General features: G+C 40.4%; 2 protein-coding genes across 5 annotated transcripts in view; both read left to right on the forward strand.

Annotated features, from left to right (window-relative positions):
• Positions 1 to 5,629, forward strand: part of PIK3AP1 (phosphoinositide-3-kinase adaptor protein 1) — a 42,658-nt gene extending 37,029 nt beyond the window's left edge. For both annotated transcript variants that reach the window (XM_086899021.1, XM_086899022.1), the window contains 3 exons: positions 1,430 to 1,500; positions 1,685 to 1,794; positions 2,874 to 5,629. In XM_086899021.1, the coding sequence (XP_086755147.1) occupies positions 1,430 to 1,500; positions 1,685 to 1,794; positions 2,874 to 2,928 (236 nt within the window). In that variant the 3' untranslated portion in view covers positions 2,929 to 5,629. The remainder of the gene's footprint in view (positions 1 to 1,429; positions 1,501 to 1,684; positions 1,795 to 2,873) is intronic.
• A 1,574-nt stretch (positions 5,630 to 7,203) lies between these two features.
• TM9SF3 (transmembrane 9 superfamily member 3) overlaps positions 7,204 to 18,400 on the forward strand; it is a 44,895-nt gene continuing 33,698 nt past the window's right edge. The window contains exons 1-2 of one of the 3 annotated variants that reach the window (XM_086899025.1): positions 7,204 to 7,388; positions 15,327 to 15,522. In XM_086899025.1, the coding sequence (XP_086755151.1) occupies positions 7,311 to 7,388; positions 15,327 to 15,522 (274 nt within the window). In that variant the 5' untranslated portion in view covers positions 7,204 to 7,310. Of the gene's footprint in view, positions 7,389 to 7,505; positions 7,725 to 14,383; positions 14,796 to 15,326; positions 15,523 to 18,400 lie in introns of those variants that run through there. The other 2 variants (XM_023929512.2, XM_086899026.1) reach the window with 2 other exon arrangements.

Consider the following 18,400-nt stretch of genomic DNA (forward strand, 5'->3'; position numbering starts at 1 on the left):
TTAGATGGCAGCTGCTCTCTTCTTGGAAAGGATGCTCCCATGCTGTGACTGCCAGCAGGGTGTGTGCTCTTCTGGCCTGAAGGGCAGTTATATTTCAGGCTGGAAACCAGTCTCTACATGCTGTTTCTTCAATTGTTTTACATAAAGGACAGCATTTTTCATTGGTAACTGTGGGACCTCTTGAGTGACTTGGGCAGTCTGCACATGCTTTTCATTACGTTTAATTGTGCAAATTAAATCCCTGCATTCTTGCTTTTACTGCAGACTGAGCATGCTATTTTTGCAGAAATAATTTAGGATCAATTTGGTCCTTTGAAAGGAAACCTGACTTCCTGTGAGGTTACTACCTTAGTGACTCTTGGCGTGATGCCACTGGCATACATCCAGAATAGGTGCCAGAGGCAGCTGGCAGAGCTGGCTGGCTGGCTGAGCCAATAACTTGCATACAGGTACATGTGAGAGAAGTGTTAACAAGTCTGCAGAGCTCGCTGTATGCAGCTTGGTGCTCTATCTCATGGTGTGATTGTAAGAATGGACCCTACCACAGTATTTAGCACTCTTAAGTGCTGCTGTTTGCACCAGCTGATGAAACTTAGCAGGGGGGGACTTCATCTTAGAAGAAAACCTCTCTAGCCACCATTTCAGTGTAGAGGTTTCTGAATGCTAGTGTCACAGTACTTCATAGCCCTATAGAATGTTATCTATTTATGATTGAAACCAGCCATAGCAGTGTAGGATATGAGTGTGAGTTGCTGTCACTTTTGGAGTTAGCATGACTAATTGCAAAAACAATCTCAACTCTGAATCCATGACAGTTAAATGGGTTTACATAGATGTGTGCTGAAGATTGTTTGAACAAACTTGTTTTCAGCTTGGGAAAAGACTAGGAAATATTCCTGTGATGAGTGAGGATTGTTGTAAGAGGGGGTAGTAAACAATAATTTATTTGTAACAACAACTTCTTAAGCAGTCACTCCAGGAATAAATATGTGACAGTGCTCAAAGCCATCTATCTTCATGTAGTTGTTAAAGATATGGGGACTGATAATTTAATTTAAATGTACATAAGTGTTGAGTGTGTAACCCTTGTGAAAATACTTGCCTGACTTGCCAGATGATATTGGTGTTGGGTCTTTTCAGTTAGATTATGGTTTGTGAGTATTTAACCAGAAGACTGGATAAAGAAAGATAAGGCAGAAATCTTCTAGAAAGAAAGCATAATTGAATGGCTTGATCCTGTGGTTTGTGTTGTATGAAATGTTGTTATTTGGATCCTGAACACAGGAAAAAAAGCCAGTGAAAATAAACAAATCTAAACAAGCATTATGTGTGCAAGAATTAACCATGAGGTTAGAAAGAGCCCTGAGTTAGGGATTTGCTGTTAAATCCATCAGGGTTTATTAATCATTTTTTGTCTTGCTTGCTCCAGGTAGTGCAAGTAACCGCTCCAGCACTCGGAGTATATTGAGTGTCAGCAGTGGGATGGAAGGGGACAGTGAGGTAAGCTCTGTGTACTGCTGTGTACTGTTCTGCTGTCCCTAACTACATGCCTTTGTTTTCATGCAAAAAAAGAGCTCAGAGCTGGCATTGCATTTAGAGAAATGCCAAAACATAGCCACTTCTTTTGTGAAGACACCAGGAACCAGATTATGCTGTTCTGTAAACACTTCTCTTCGTTTTGTAGGACAGTGAAGTCCCAGAAACAGCAAGGAGCCGCAGCCCAGTTTCTCACCAAGCAGAGAGGCTTCCTTTCCCAGAAAGGCCTCCCAGAGTGCCTCCTCGAGGTGCAAGCAGGTAAATCTAAAATGCAGCTCAAAATGTGTGCTTTCATTGAATCCATATGGAAGCCTTGGACAGAAAGCAAGGCAGTTAGCAAGGCAGAAAGTGAGTGTGTTTTTGAAAAAAGTCTACCAGACTGTCAACACGCAGATTTAGGAATTGTAAGGTCATTGTTTCTTGTCTGCATGTGGAGGAATCTGTTTCCGAGTTGGTAACAAGGCTGTTGCAGTGTTGTCACTGAGGTTCATGCACAGCAAGGGGCAGCACCAGTGAAGCACACAACGCTTGTCACAGTAAGACTGACCCAAGTGGAGTCGCATCCTGCCCTTGGCAGATATTTACAACCTGACCCTCCCAAAAATATCCTCTTGTAACATACAAAGTGTAGTGCAGGAGGAAGTTCCTTTTGGCATTCTCTTGGACTTTTTTCTTTTTACAAAGTTCAGATCTCTCCAAAGCATATATGTGTACTTGTATTACTGGCCTCAAAGAAAGAACTGCACTGGTTTTATAAAAGGTGTTGAGGACTTTTGCCTTGCTTTGATCATAAACTTAAATAACTTGTAAACATTCCTTTTAGTTCAACCAGTGCAAGTCAATTAAATCTATTCCCCAAAAAGTTCTTTCAGTACAGATACTGATAAAATTCTCCCACTGTTAAAGCAGTAATTGCCATTGTGTGGGTGCAACAACAAGGTCTGTGTTGTTGCCTTGGCTTTGGTAAGGATATAGCTGGAATTTATATGCAGTTAGTTTGAAAAAAGGTTTTGAATCTTGTGATCTCTTTCTATTGCATCTTAATTTCAGGAGAAAGCTCCGTACTAACAAAGTTTTATTCCAACCAACTATTGCAGAATCTCTTTCCAGTAATAGTAGAGTTACTGCAGCAGAAGAGCAGAAGAAATAGCTTGGACAGGAACAGTGCTCTGGCAGTTTGGCATCTGCTCTGTTGCTGAATCAACATGTTTTTCTTCTTGTATTACTATTGATGAAACAGTATGCTTATATATGATGTTATTGCATGCAATGTGTTGTTCCAGAACTCTATTTTCTACTACTTTTTACATGCATTTTCATTCTCTGTCTTTTTATAGGCCTGTAAGCTGTGAAAGCTTTTATCCTCCACCTGTGCCACCAAGAGGTCGCTGAATCTCAACGTCTGTGGAATATGAGATATTTTTTTCTGTTTATATATGTCTTTGTACAGATATTTTTTGGGCTGTCTTAAATTATTTATAGGTGGGACCCAAATGATTTCATCCCCTTTATCCTCCCTGAAGCTCTGGTGACTTTTCCCATGATTTTGACAGGGACTTTTTTGCATTCGGTAACTTTTTTTTAGTTGAAGAATTTTGGTGCTTTGGGGCTTCAAGAAAAGGTGTCATCATTGGGAAGAACTTTGATGTGTGTCTTGGGAGCCCTGCACCAACATGAAGATGCCATTTGATCAAGAAAGCACATGTGTCCTTTTAGGAACTAAGTCCTGATAAACATTGTTACCAAACCTCTCAATACAGTCTACCAGGGCTTGACTGGAAAACATACTTTAAAAGTAAAGAAAATAAGATGTTTGAAAAATGATCATTACAGCAGGGACAGGTGAAAGTATTACTGCTTGGAATAACATTTTGGATACAATTATACTGACCTTTCAGAAGGTGTAGCATCCCCCTTTAGCTATTGCTATTAAACCATGGGGTGGATGAGAAATTGTCTTCAAGAATGTATCTTGCATACAGCCTTGAAAATGCCTTTCCTTTTCCTGTTCCCTCCCTGATGAGGACAGAAAAGGCGTTGTGTGTGCTGTATTCACCATGAAAATTCCCAAGATAGCTGGTAAGGGACCTTCTGTATCACAAACCAACTGTACTTAAACCTTTTTCAGGCAGGGTGCAGGTATGGTGTTACAAAATCACATGTCTGAGCTCTCAAATTAGAGAAGGAATTGGTGGTACTGCTGTGTTCTGTCTCTTTTACATGTGGTCATTATAGCAGCAATATGAAGGCATTTCACTTCATACTCTGGAACAATAGTGAGTCTGCAATTATCAGTGCACACGTCTCACAAACACCAGCTGTATTTTAGCTGGCTGCAGTGAAAACAGCTTGGGGGCTGTACTCTGCTCTACTATTCATTTCTACCAATGTGAACCTGCAGAAGTTATGTCCAGCCTTTTTCTGCCTGAGGGTTTACAAACTTAAGGAGGCTTCCTGGTTTGACTGTCTTCCAGGCCTTAAAATCTTCTGTGCATATCCCAACCCTTGGGAGACAAATTTAAGGCTCTGGTTGTCCATGAGTGACACAGATTGGAATTCTGCGAGATAACATTCAGGGCAGAGAATTAAACTTCATTACATACTTGGTTTTCAGGGATGAAAGAGAGGTAATGGCTTGAAAAACAGCATCTGTATTAGGTGATCCTTCTGGTATAGGTAGGACATGTAGAGCTTCTGTCTGATCATGTCAGCTCCCCTTCATCTGTAGGAGAGCAGGTTTGCTTTTTCTCATTGTAGCCAAGGGAAGGGTGAAGTGAGAGCTGCTTTCCTTTGCTCTTCTTGGAATGAAACATGGTTTCCAGCACTATTAGCTCAAATTGGAAGGAGGGAAGGAGGTTTTGGTGCTGAAATGAGGAAAATAGTGGCAAGGATAAGTGAAGAAATTAGGGATAAAAGAGATAAACCAAAAGAAAAAAATCAGGAGCTTGATTGTTTTCAGTTGCCATATTTTGGTTTGCACACAGCTCCCTAGTTTTGCTCAAAAGTTCCCTATCTTCTTGGTACTGACTGCAGCTGTGCCCTTGGAGCTGTGATGTGGTAAGAGGAATTTGTCTGCTTTCACATCTGCCAGGTACAACATAAAGTAGAATTGTAGGATGTGGGTAAAACTGTAATAAAGCAGGAAATGAAGAGCAAAGTATATGTGTATCATGCAAATTTTCTTTCAGCACTCTTGGACTGAAGCAGCCCAGGGATCCATCTTTCCAAGCTAGTTTTAATTCTGCATCCTCTCCATGTTATAGCCAAGTCTCTTCTGTGGGAGGGATTTACCTGAGTATTTGCCTTTAAAGAATCCTAATACCATGGTTGTGAGCTGGATATTTATTGTTTGTGCTGTGGAGAGATGGTTATATCTGTATCCCAGAAAAGCAGCTCATAAGTAGCATTTCAGTCCCTTTCCCATTTGAAACTTAGATACTTCATTGCTCAGACCTGACCTATCACATAAAGCCTAATGCTGGTGGGGTTCTGGTTTGAAGGAGAGGTGGGCTGGGAAAAGTGGAGCTGAGCCATACTATAAATGCAGTCTGTTCAGGCCCCTTCTGCACTACTTAAGATAGGGAAATTGAAGCTGTAGTTTCAGGTGTTCCTGTCTCACTGTTGCTAGATTAGTGAGGGATCTTAGTAACCAACAACCACTGCAAGACTCTCACCCTATCAAGGAAAAAAGGAACAGCACTAAAATGGCTTTACTGTTAGATGCAGGTGAACAATTGGATGCAAACATGTCTTTCAAGCCTTTTACAGGCCAACAGTTATGCACTTGCTCAGCCACCAAAATCTGTGTTCCACATAGGTTGGATTCATCTAGTTCCTTTCAGCCTCTTACATTTCAATGTATGAAGCCCCTGTATCTGTATTTTGTGCTGGTGAGCCTGTGGTGTGTGTTGTTTGCACCCAGGATGAGAAATGCACTGAATCTGAAGATTGGAAGAGACCAGAGAAGAAAACAGCATACGTGCAGATTGCTGGTTACTTGAGGAAGTGCTTGGGAGGGAAAGGGAACAGTGTTTCTGATGCATGTTAGAGTTCAAGGACTGAACAGATAATAAAATCACTTGTAAAAACTTAAGTGGTCTGGCCAATTACAGGGACATCAACTAAACCGCCAAACTCAGGTGCCAGCTGGCAGGCCTGGGGAAAGTGTTTGTTCTTTGTACAGCATGCCTTGCAAACCCTGCTGCAGCAGATGGCTCTGGTTGGCCCTGTTGCTGACTGAGAGACTTAAGTACTGAATAAATTGAAGATGCTGAAGTCTCCTCTCTGTGTCTCCCAAGGGTAAGCTACTCTATTTTGGACTGAGATGCAGTGACTAGAAAGAAACATATGGTGTTATCAAAACTGTCTAGGTTCTTTTTTTTTCAGTCTGTATGTGTGTGTGTAATACAAGCATGGCTTTTGCATGGGTTTTTGTAAGTATCTCTGCAGTGACCTTGCTTCTACAGAAACAGTGCATGCACTGTCTCCTGAATCTCTGGAAAAGGCTTCCTTCATATAAATGTACCTTGTGAAATATGTTCAGGGAAGGTAGACGGAATGTGTGAAACCACATGCTTTAGCATAGGTATGGTGGTAACAGGGAAATTGTTTTCTGTGTCATTTCTACAAAGCATGGATGACATGCAATGGCATGGAGTCCCTGCTCATGTCATGTGTTGTGTCTGCTTATTTGTTGTCTCTCTTTGAGACGCTATAGTCCTTCCCATTTTTTAAAAAGAATATATATGATAGCTTTTGACCTTTTTTACTGTATTTCTTTAATTTAAAAGTCGTCTGATGGATCAATGTTCAATACCATGAGCTTTTTGGATTGGGGGCTTTGTTTGGTTTCAGTTTTTTACTGTGGACTTGTAGTTTGAGGTAGGTCCAGGTTTGGAGGAAGGTTTGTGGGCTTTGTCTTAGCCAGCACTGACAGAAAACTTGTCCTGAACAAGGTCCAGGTGCGGCTGTGCTGCCTCAGCGCCTGGTCTGGGCCCCTGCAGCTCTGTGCACTCCTGCTGCTTGTGTGAGGGGCATAGGGACTGGGCCTGTGTATTTCACACAATCACAGAACCGATGAGCTTGGAAAAGACCTCTGAGAGCGCAGAGTCCAACCTCTGCCTGAACATCACCATATCAAGTAGACCACGTCCAGTCTTTCCTTAAACACCTCCAGGGCCAGTGACCACCACCTCCCTTAGCAGCCCCTTCCAGTGTTTGATCGACCATTCCGTGAAGAAATTGCGCCTAGTGTCCAAGCTTGAGGCCATGTCCTCTTGTCCTGTCACTGGTTCCCTGGGAGAAAACACCGCTGGAGCCTCCTTTCAGGCAGGTGTAGAGAGTGGTAAGGGTCTCCCCTAAGCTCCATGCTCAACAGCAGTCCTGCTGCTCCCAGGACTTGTGCTCCAGAACTTACTTCTCCACAGCCCTGCGTCCCGCTTTCCCAAATGCCTTCAGGTTATTTTATAGATCCAAATGAAATATCAATTACAATTCCACCTCCTAAGAGCGGCGCTCCCATGCGCTCCTGCTGGCCGCGGTGTGTGCCAGCCCCGCGGGGCGCGGGCAGCCCGGGTCCCGCCCGGCCGCGCTCTGTGCCCGCCCGCGGCCCCTCCTGTGCGCCGCCCGCCCCGCGGGGCTCCCGTAGCGCTCCCGTGGCGCCCCCGCGGTTCCGGCGGGCGGGCGGGTGACGTGGCGGGCGGGGCGGAAGTGGCGTCGGCGGCGGGCGCGGGCCGGTGCCGCGGCGGGGCCTGCTGGGGACGCCGAGGCCCGAGATGGCGGCGCCCGGGCTGCTACTGCTGCTCCTGCCGCTCCTGCCGCTGCGCGCCCGCGCCGACGAGCACGAGCACACGGTGAGGCGGCGCCCGGCTTCCCCGGGAGCGGCGCTCGGGCCGCGGCCCCCGTGCTGTGGAGGGCGGAGAGCGCGACTCGGTGGGCGGGAGGGACGGGGAGCCGCGGGCCGCGGGCGCGGGGGGAGCGGGCGGCTGCAGCCCCGCCGGGCTCCCTCCGCCCTGCTCGGGCTGTTCCGGCCGCGCGGGCCGGGATCGGGCCCTGCGCTCTGGCTCGGCGTGAGGGGGAGCCGGGGTGCTCGGGGCAGGGCCGCCCGGTTCTCTGATCCGGTTCGCACATCCTTGTGCGGCCAGGCGGGGTGTCCCACCTTTTCCTGGAGCAGATAAACGCCCCGGCAGGTACGCGTGCTTTGTTTGGAGAGCGCTGTTTGCTCTGCCCTCCTCTCGGGAAGATGTTTGCTCTTGCTTCAGAGCACAAGTCCGAGGCGGAGCGCGGTTCTGACAGCCCCGCGGGACAGGGGTGACAGCTCCCCTGGCAAGAGGCAGGGATAGCGTGGGAATGGGCTGCGGAGTGAGAGCAGGACGGGGACGCTGCCACGGACCCGCAAGAAAAATGGGTGTATAAAATACTACTGATTTGAGCGCTCACGCATCGGCGTGAGAATAGTTTTTCTGAAGTGCTCCCAATATTACCCAAAAAGAACCTCTAGGAAAAAAATACCAGCGCTTCGTCAGTTTCTGATTTTACATCGGAGTGTTGTTTCCCCTGGATTTCAGTGTGAGAAAGTGGAAGTTTGTGTGATAAGCTGAGATGTGGTTTTAGAACGAAACTTTCCTGAAAACCGTCTCTTTCCTGCAAGTGGAGTGGATTAGAATGTGGCTGTGATTAAACACTGGGTTTGTCTGAGACTGGCAGGACTTTTCTTGCTCTTGAGCAGCCTGGCTGGTAAACGCTTGCTGAGTTTCTTAACAGTTTTCTTAAGGTGAGGTGTGGTAAAGCTTACCAAGTGTTCTTAATAAAACAGATAAATAGTACTGATAGTTTTTGTAGAAGTGCTAGGTAGTTAGTTGCCTCATTCTGTGCATTTTTGAGGACTTAAAACTGATTAGGACTATGTTTATTTTTTGAAAGGGAAAGAGATTTATTGGTGCTGCAATTAATGACAGAAAAGTTAATCTAATATTCAGTACTTTCAAGAAACAGATATTCTTTGAACTAGTTTAGGTCCCAGTTTTGTTGCTGAACCTGTGCTTCAGAGTGAGGCTTCTGCTGAGGTGAGATGGTTTTCAGCATAGCACTGTGTTTACTTTAAGGGCTGGTTGATTTGAGGGATTATTCATTACTAAATAAATATTGGTAATCTTCTAGGGAAAAAAAATAAAGCTGTTCACTGAATTTATTTGGGTTTGAGCACTTCATTCAAAAGTGATTTCTGATATTTTTTAGGTTTTCTGAATGATTACCTGAACAATTACCCATGGAAATCACAAATTCGTTTTGAAGGCTTGTCATTTTTTTTTCATCTAAACTACTCAGCTCTGAGGGATTATAAGTCTATTTTGGTTTAGTATTCTTGTTCACATAGTGTCCAGTTTATGAACTGGATAGGTTATGTGATAGGTTAGGAATAGTTGGTGTAGAAAGACAGTTACCTTTTTTTGGAAGGCTGTCTCCTTGCTTGGGTATTTTGATATTTTAATCTTGTGTGGGAGATTGAAGTGGAAGCATTAGTAGCATGAATGAAACATGACCAGGGTTTTGTAGTAGAATACTGATTTTAAGATAAAGAACCTGAAGGAAGCATTCCTTAAATACAGCATTTTAATGAATTTCAGTTTTTAGTATGATTGCAGTTGGAAGATTAATTTTCTTATAACCAATTACTACATTTTGAAGGCTCTGCTTGCTTTTGGAGAAGTGGAAGGGAAATTTAGGATATGATAATCTCAAACTAAATTTTCACTGACTTTAAGACTTGAGACCTGTAGGTAGGAATACACATCCTTATCCTTCCATTTCCTCAGTGTGCAGCTGCCTGGGGGAAGGAAGGTGTGCTGGTGCGTCCTGACCCAGCTGCACAGGGTGTTATCAGTGCTCAGCATGTTGGACATACAGAACTGCTGCCTTAAGCTTTTAGTGCTGCTGTCACATGGAATAATATGCAGTGTGTGCTATAGTATGTATTATATGTGTCTTTTATTTTATAATTGTGGACATCTAAGCATATAATATAAAAGATAACTGTGGGAGGACTCTGCATGAAGCTCTAGGTCTATGCTATTGTTTCTGGAGATATTAGGTATGGATAGGGTTGTTGAATCAACAGCTGTATTCCTTATCTTAAGTTTGAATTAATCTTTAAAAATCATATCTGCCTTTCTTTGGAGGGAGAATAGTGTAAATACAATTACAAGATAAAGACATGGGTATTTAAAATGAATAGTAAGTGAAGAGAAATTTTTGACACATCATTTTATAATCTCTATTGTCTAAAGACAGTGCAGCAGCATAACTTCAGACCATAGCAGAACAGTTTATCAGGAACTAACTGAAAACTTGTCTGGTGATTCTTTAACTTATTTTCATGCTTCAGTACATGCCATGTACTTGCTCATTGCCTGTATTATAATAATTGCAACATTTTTTGAAAGTTGTTCTTTTATTAGTGTAAGTGGTAGTATCAATGGGGTACTGGTGACCTTATCACAATGTATACTGATCCTGCAAAAATAGGGCTGGGGAGCTCCTGCCTGGCCTTTGCTTTCACATCTTCTCTTCCTAGACATGTTGGAATTGATGATGAAATAGACAAACAGTGAAACATTCTGAAATATCCTGTGGTTTTTTGCAGTAGAATGATCTAGAGTGTAGGTAACATTTTAATTTTAATGTTGCTTCAGTTTAATTGTCTGTGCTCTCTAAGAATAGAAATAAAAGAAAAACATTGGAAAATAAACAAAACCCAGTCTATATTGTGTAGTAAAATTCCTAATTTAATATGGTTATAAAAAGCTATTTTGCTTGACTTACACCCCAGTGAAGTATGTTAAAACCCTGAGCATGTAAGGCTTATTTAAAATTAGTATATAAAATTAGGAACTGTGTATAGTATCTGAAAATCGTCAGTTAGAGAAACACTGTGGAAAACATTTCAGTTCATGTAAAATACTTATTTGCATGTGAAGTTGTGCTCAGATGAGCAGCCTGATTCCTCTTTGAAGTTGTGTTTCCGTTTTGAAGAGGTGAAATAAATGTCATGGAAGCAGGACGTGGTGTGCCTGAGCAATCTCGTGCATCTAGGAAGTGTTAACAGTAAAAGTACTGCATGTACAGTAGTTCAGCCTGTGCCACCAGTACAGTTCTAGACACATCTTGGTAGGCCTAAAATTCAGAGAGCAATAAAGAAGTGTTACTAGAAATAGCCTGCTTTGTCCAAAGGAGAGCGTAAGGCTGAAATCCACAGTTTAACTGGGTGTGGATGTGAACTGCAAACATTAAGTATTATCACAGTGCTCAATAGATAGAGTATCTGTAAGATACTGAGGACTACAGGCCTGGGATATTACTCTCCAAGTGAGTCTTGCTTGCTGTCTCCTGTATTTCTTGTCGTGCTTCTACATCTTTGCTGTGCCTGTAACAAATAATGCAGGTCCTTTTCTCCCCCTGAAAGATGTTAATTTTGGATAGCATCATTCCAGACTTCTGTTTGAGAAAATGAGTAAAATTGTATATTTTCTGAAAGAAACTGTCATGATTTGAATTTATTTTGCTGAATCATCACATGAGATTTGGCAGTTGTAATCCTTTTTTTTGTCTCCCATTGTTTTTTTTTACAAGGTATTTTCCTGGTTTAAAGAACAGCAACCTGACAGTCTCATATCTTTTTCTACAATCTTTCATATACTGACTTAATCTAGCCTTAATTGTTTTGTAGAATAAATAGTCTATTTTTAGTGTTAAGAGTGCTAATTTCTGCAGTTGTGCAAAGAGAACATAAAGTTGCTTTCCACACTATGAGTGCCCTGTTGGATAACAGGAAGGAAAGATGCATGTGGTGTACTGAAGGTAGTGTCAGTATTGCTATACTTGAATAGTTTCTAAACTGTATGGATGTATGGAAATGGCCTTCGTATGAAGCCTCCAAGTGGTGCACGCCCCCAGCTTTTCCTTAGTTGTATTACACAGAAGAGATCCACTCCTGGCCAGGTCAGACTGCACAAGCTTCCTGCCAGTTTAGTGTTCTGCTACAGGGAGCTAGAGTGGGCCCATCAATACCAGTTACAAGGAGGAACTGTAGATGGGTTGGATGTGATTTTAGCTTGCACAGGCACATCCCTGCAGCCCAGTGAGCAGGCGGTGTGATCATACTGTGCTGCTTTGGAACAGATGTCCTCAGCTGTGATCAGGGTTGTAGATGATATGTAGTTGCACTTGAGGTGCAGCTTGGCAATTACAGAAAAAAGTTTCTGAAGGTTTGTCTCCCATAGCTTAACAGCTGTATGGTAGGTAACTTGTGTCAGTGCTGAGACTTTTCAGGCTGCATCTAAATATATCATTACATGTTCCACAGTTGCAGGAATTACTGAGCTGATACTAAACGTAGTGCAGAAAAATATGCAAAGACATTTTTTCATAAGTTACATTAAGTGAAACATAAAAAAATTGTGGTTTATAGCCTTCTGTCACATGTAGTACTGAACTATGTGAGTAGTGTTCTGTGACCAAGTTGTTAAATGCTTATGTCTGTGAATATAATTAGGATATCTGAGCTACATGCAGTATATTATCCCTTCATATGAACCAAAACCAGAAGAACTTGCTGAGTACCAGAGTACAGATTGCAGCATCCTGTTTGTTGACCTTCTTTGCCTTGTCATTTACTATATTCATCTTGGCTTACTTTACGTTCTCTCTCTCTCATAGCATGACCTTTTTGCTAAAAGGTGTGCTGTATGTAGGCCTTCTCAAAACGTAGCACTCCTCTTAAAAAGGTGACAGTATAGTCTCCTACTAGATACTCTAGTGCTTTGTCTTGCATAAATAAGTTTTCCTTTGTGTTGGCATTGCTGTTTGTTGTAGATGTTTTGATACTATGAATGCACAAATGAAACAGGGAAGAAAAAAAACCAGACAAAAAACCCACCATCAAACTGACACACTTGAGCTTTTTAATAGCACTGTGTTCTTGCCACCAAACTACCCTACCACTAGGCTAAGAATGTGAGGATGAGTTATGTCATGTCAGAGAAATGTATTTAAATGTGAAATTTAATAATTCAATAATTTAATAATCTAATTTATAATTGACAATGAGCAAAACCTAAAAAATGTTAAGAGAAGAAAATGTCCTTCAGTTTCTGCTAGACATTGCCCCCAAATTTAAGCTGAAGGTGCTTAAGTTGTCTTGCTTACTACAACACTCTTAATTTGAGGAGGCCACCAGGAGCATGTGATGGATGGCAGACAGCTGTGCCTAAGGACTGCCGTGAGTGAGGTGTTGTGTTTGTTTATGGAGCAGTCCTGAAAAGATTTATCTCTTTCTTTCTTTCTTTATCTGTTCTGGGGTGGTTGTGAGAAAGTAGGAAGTAATAAATGCAGACTGAGTTCATTGCATCTGTTTGATGTGGCCCCTTTTCTCTCTAGAGCAGGCTGATGGGATCTTGGAGTCATTGTGGGAAAAACTTGTAAGTCCTGAAGAAGGACTAAGCCCCATGCAGATAAGAGACAAGCAAAGATCAGATTTCTTATTGCAGATATTGTAATTACTATTTAGTTATATTGGTAGGTCAGAAAACATAGCAAGATTTTGCATATTATGTTCTTAATCTGTTGTTTTCTGCCTCATCTGTCACTTCTGGTATAGTTCCAAAAATGAGGAGGTCCCAGCTCAGTATGAAACATGTCAGAAAGAAGCAGCTAAGAAAAGCAGTGGTCAGTGTTTTCTTTATGCAGGCAGGCAAAAATGAACTCACAGACCTAAGGATGTTGTCATATTCTATTACTGAAGGCTGAGCAGAGACATAGGTCAGCTCACATGTAAGCTGTTTGGTACAAGTAGTGCTAAAGTGGGCTCTTGACAAGTTAAGACCATTTTGAGAAAGGGCTGGAAATATGTTCTGCAGCTGTTAGAGGAAGAAACAGAAGACATGATAGAAATAACAGGCGAGGAAGAGATGTGGACCAGCTTGTCCCGTGCTCCCTTGGCAAGAGCTAGAGGCGGATTTGAAGTGCAGATTCCACTGTCTGCTTCTGCAGCTGAGGGGGTTGGAGCTGTGATTTTGCTTTCTTTCTGTTTTCTTTACCAACTTTCTTTAGACAAGTGTGCTGCACTGGTATAACATTTCTGGTTGCTGGCAGAGAGGAGGAATGTCTACTTTCTCTTGTTTACTTTTTATTTGATGCTTCTTTGACATTCTTTAGCTATCAGAAATGCTCTGAAGTGTGTGCTCTGCAAAGGGGCAGGTTTGTGAAAATGAGAAGTGTTTGGTCTCTGCTGCAGCTCAGAATGAAATTAGTAAGATATTTTAAGTTTCTTGTTGGAAACCACTCACGTAAGAGGCTGGAATGACCTTTGTACTTCTTTTCAAACAGAAAAGATGAGCCTTTCATTGAGATGGCATGTTAGTTTAAAGGGATTAAATTATTTTCCAAAGCATGTTTGTTTAAATCCTTGTGTTTAACTTTTAAACATTTAATCTGAATAATATTTTTTCATTCTGCATATACTTAATTATTTCTGCATTAACCTCTTGGTATGACTGTGGTTGTTCAGAATAAATGAAGTTGAAGAACCTTAGTTCATTTTTTAAAAAGGGAGATACAGAACTGTATTCAGTATTTCAGCTGTGCACTATATAATAGCTATGTCTAATTAACATTTTACTTCCTTTTCTTCTCCAAGGTGTTCTGTGTCTGTGTTTTGGTCTTATAATAGTACTTTATACTTCTGTACCTAAAAAAATTTGGGACCTATGTAGTGATTTGCTTTCATGTGTATATAGTTATAAGTAGGGGTTTTTTCTGCCTTAGAAGTTATATAACTATTCCTGTCCCTCTTATTCTGTTGCAGTTATTGGTGAAGAAGTTGGTGTTGCATCAGAGACTTTGTGTATTAATCAGCAAATCTAATACTTTGTCCAGATACATACAGATATAATGCAAATTATTATTTCAGATAATTTAATTTTCCTGAATTTGTCCAGTATTTGAATGCTGATAGATTAACGGCTCTAAGTATTTTTTTGTTGTTGTTCAGAAGTAATAAGGGCTTGAAAAAAATTACTGGCTCCTAGACAAGGAATATGTTTTCCTGGCTAGCAATAGCTGTGGAAAGTGAAGAGTGAATGTTCCCTGAGAGAATTTCATGTCAGCCACCAGACTTCTTGCTGTTCTGTTTTTTCACTGTGGGAATGTTGGAAATGCATCAAAACAAAGTTCTTCTCTCTGACTTTGGTTCTTGGCTACTGTAGGTATGCAACAGTTTAATTTCAGTGCTTCCTGTGAGGCATTGTGCTCTTCTGGGAATTTTGAATGCAATTTATACCCTTGCTAAAAAGAAAGGGAGCTGCATTTTAGGAAAATACAGAATATCTGTCAGTGTGGGTAGATTGCCTGACTGCTTTGCTAAGATCTTGTTTAACAAGACGTTAATTTGGTGTTTCAGTTGAGATAAGCAGAGTTTTGCTTTTAACTGATCTGTGTTTTTACAAAATTAGTAAAAGCTTATTTATTTTCAAGACTTCTGGTTTTTTCCACTTCTGCTTGCTGATAGGTTCTAAGAAACTGTATGATCAACTTGGCTTTTCTTTTTCTAAGAAAATAGGCTGAAAATTTATCCTGGAATCCCTGTCATGCAAAAGACAAAAGTGCTCAGCTGTCTTTAAATGTGACTGTTTCCTGTGATTGAACAATCCTGCCCTGCTAGTTAGTATGAATGAGAACTTCTTGAACATTTTTATTCTGCTGGGCTTCTTATCTAACTCAATAACTTTATCTTTCAGTACCAAGATAAAGAGGAAGTTGTTCTATGGATGAATACTGTAGGACCCTACCACAATCGCCAAGAAACATACAAATACTTCTCTCTCCCTTTCTGTGTGGGATCAAAAAAAAGCATCAGCCATTACCATGAAACCCTAGGGGAAGCACTTCAAGGAGTTGAATTGGAATTTAGTGGTCTTGACATCAAATTCAAAGGTAAGTGATTTAAAGTGCATTTAATCACTTAAAAAAAATACACAAACTCTTCAAACTTGGTCTTTTAATGAGAAGAACTGAAATTTTCTTCCTGCTAGCAACTAAGTGTGTTTTGTATCATTGATTGGTACACCCTGCAAGGTTACTGCCACTGGCTTTTAAGTTTACAGTGAAGTTACCATCTACGTGCCCTTGGAGGAATATGCTTGTAGCAGATGTTGCTTCTGAAGTAATTGATACCATTTTAAAAAGTAAAACTAAGTTTTCTGCATATGTTTCCCATGATGATGAATACTTGCAGACTCAGTGCAATTGCAAAGGTACAGCAAGGGCTCAACATTTCAAAGCTCCACTGCAACACAAAGTTGATGATTTTATCCTTCTGATCACTGTCTAGTTTAAAATAACTTGGACAAATACCTTTATAGTACTAACTCATCATACACCAGTCAGGATGGAGCAGGATGAAGCTGGTTTGGTTGGTTTTTTTCCTGTTGTTTCCTGTCCTCACCATTTTGCCATACTGTTACAGAGAAGACATTTAACTTCTTTTGCAAATGTATTTCTTGGTATTAAGGCCTGAGCCTTCTGTTGCATAATTTCTCTGCGTGTGTCCTTTCAGATATCTGTAGCTAGTAGTTGCAGAACTTCAAACAGTAACAGATTATTTTTGCCTCTTGAATTTTAACATTTATTAAATTAATTCAATTTATGTTTCTGTGTATCTTTTTTTCCAGAATACTACACTTCATTGCATCACTAGTGCTTAACAGGATGGAAAACTTAGGCATAGTATCTCTTGTCTGAGCATTTACAGTCAGATGGGATTTAGTTTCTGTAAGCTATAGAAGCTTTATCTAAAAGTGGACATCTGCAAAATAAAAGACAGAATGATGTTTTTGCTAGCAGTAGGATAAGTTGAATAAAAGATTTTTAGAAAGTTTATTAATACCTTAAATTCTTCATGATTTTTAATTTGCATAGAGGATAGCATTGCCACACTGAAGGATTTTGGAGTTCAATCTTTCCTTTTAAGAAAGAAGCAGTACCTGTACAAACACTGGGAAACAGTCCTACTACTGGTTTTTAACACTTGTAGTGTGCTGAAAATTTTACTCAGTGTGGGAGAAATGTTTTCTTGTCAAACCTCATAGAATGTATTCAGAACATAAAATGGAAAAACAGTGAAGGCAACTGGCAGCAATTTAACACAGTGGTGAAGATTAACAAAACTTCTCTTATCAGAATATGGTAAATGTTTGTACAGCCAGTTCGATGTGTAATTTTTACTTCAAGTACCCCAACTTTACAAAGAGATTCTCTTATTCTTGTGACAAATGCACTCTCTAGCTGCAGTACCAAATTGAAAAGACTAGAAGATTTGTGAATTTATGTTTACTGCAATGATGTAGCCAAAGCATAGAATTTTAAAAAATTTACTTCTTGTTATTAACACCTTGGAGCTTGGTAGATTGATAATCCATATTGGACTTGCAGTGAATTGAGCTCCCAACCAAAGTGGCTGCAGGTCAGATGTTCTCAGTAAAGCAGATGGTACATGAAAGCTGGTTGCTTCCTAAATATGTGTACATGATGTGTGAAGCTGCACAGGTGCACTTCAGTTTTTTCTCTTGCAGTCTGTGTCCTCTGGATATAAGATGAAGACAATAATCTCCTTGCTGTTAACTCTTATCCAGCAGCTTCTACATCAGTATTTCTAGCAGTGGTCCATGAAGTGAAATGGGAATCAACTCTATTTTACTATCCTTAATATGCTGTTAAAAATATTAAAATACTACTTTTTCTAAATTTTAGAGTAGCGAGTATAAATTAATTGGAACCGCAATTATTAGTATTTACTATGAAATTAGTATTTAATATAAAATTATGTAAAATTTGTATACTTCAAATCCCCATGATACACAGGGTTTAATAATAAAGAACTACACCAGAGAATTACAATAGTTAAATTCATGTTTTTAGTAGCTTAAAAGCTGTCATAAACCCAGTACAATTTATATCCAATTTATGTGTTATAAAATTTGGATTTCATAGACCAGTCCTCAAAGTTTAGCATTTGTATGAAGAAATCTTTTCCAGTTTGATTGTTGAAATGTGATGCTAGCTCAGTTTTTTGGTGACATTTTAATGGTAGACCTTGTTCTTTGTAATGAATAAGTTTTATTTCTGTGTGATTGATACAGGCTTCAGCTCAGCATCAGTGTTCCAGAAGCTGCTGCAATTAAACTGAAACAGTGTTGTTGGTGTTTTTGTGGTAGTTTGGTTTTTTGGTTGTTTTTTGTTTTCCTTTTTCCTTTCTGTTAACAGATAGAGGCTTGGTTGGTACTGATAGATCCATGTGTTCTTAAGTAAAAGATAGGGCTTTAAGGAGTGTTGAGTATCTAAAATCTGCAGCTGAAATAGTTAAGATAATAAGTAATAAACTTTCACAGATTTTCTTCATGAATATGTAAATCATATCTGAGTTAAAAGGCATCTGTGCTTTTCTTTATGTGCGTTTGGCATTATGGCAAGATTACCACTTGCAGGCATTTCTTTCTCTTTAAAATATTGTATGAGTTTACAAAATTAAATTCATTTTGAACTTGATACTTTTAGGCTTTTATCTTCCAAAGTGAGTAAAAGTGAAATGGAATTGTTCTAATAAATTAGCTTCTGCAATAAAAAATAATTCCCTTCTCAACATTGTTTGACTGGACAGCAGTAGCAGGTAAGTGTGAAGTTGCATGTTGTTCATCATATTCAAAGAATTGTTTAGGCTGCAGCTGTTATTAGCTGAAGTACTAAACTGTTTAAGTGAAACTGGCAGTTAAATCAGTAGGCATCGCCTGAATTTTTTGAACTAGAATAAAAAAAT

The sequence above is a fragment of the Cyanistes caeruleus genome, chromosome 8 (genome assembly GCF_971803275.1).
Source record: "Cyanistes caeruleus chromosome 8, bCyaCae1.hap1.1, whole genome shotgun sequence".
Lineage (NCBI taxonomy): Eukaryota > Metazoa > Chordata > Aves > Passeriformes > Paridae > Cyanistes > Cyanistes caeruleus.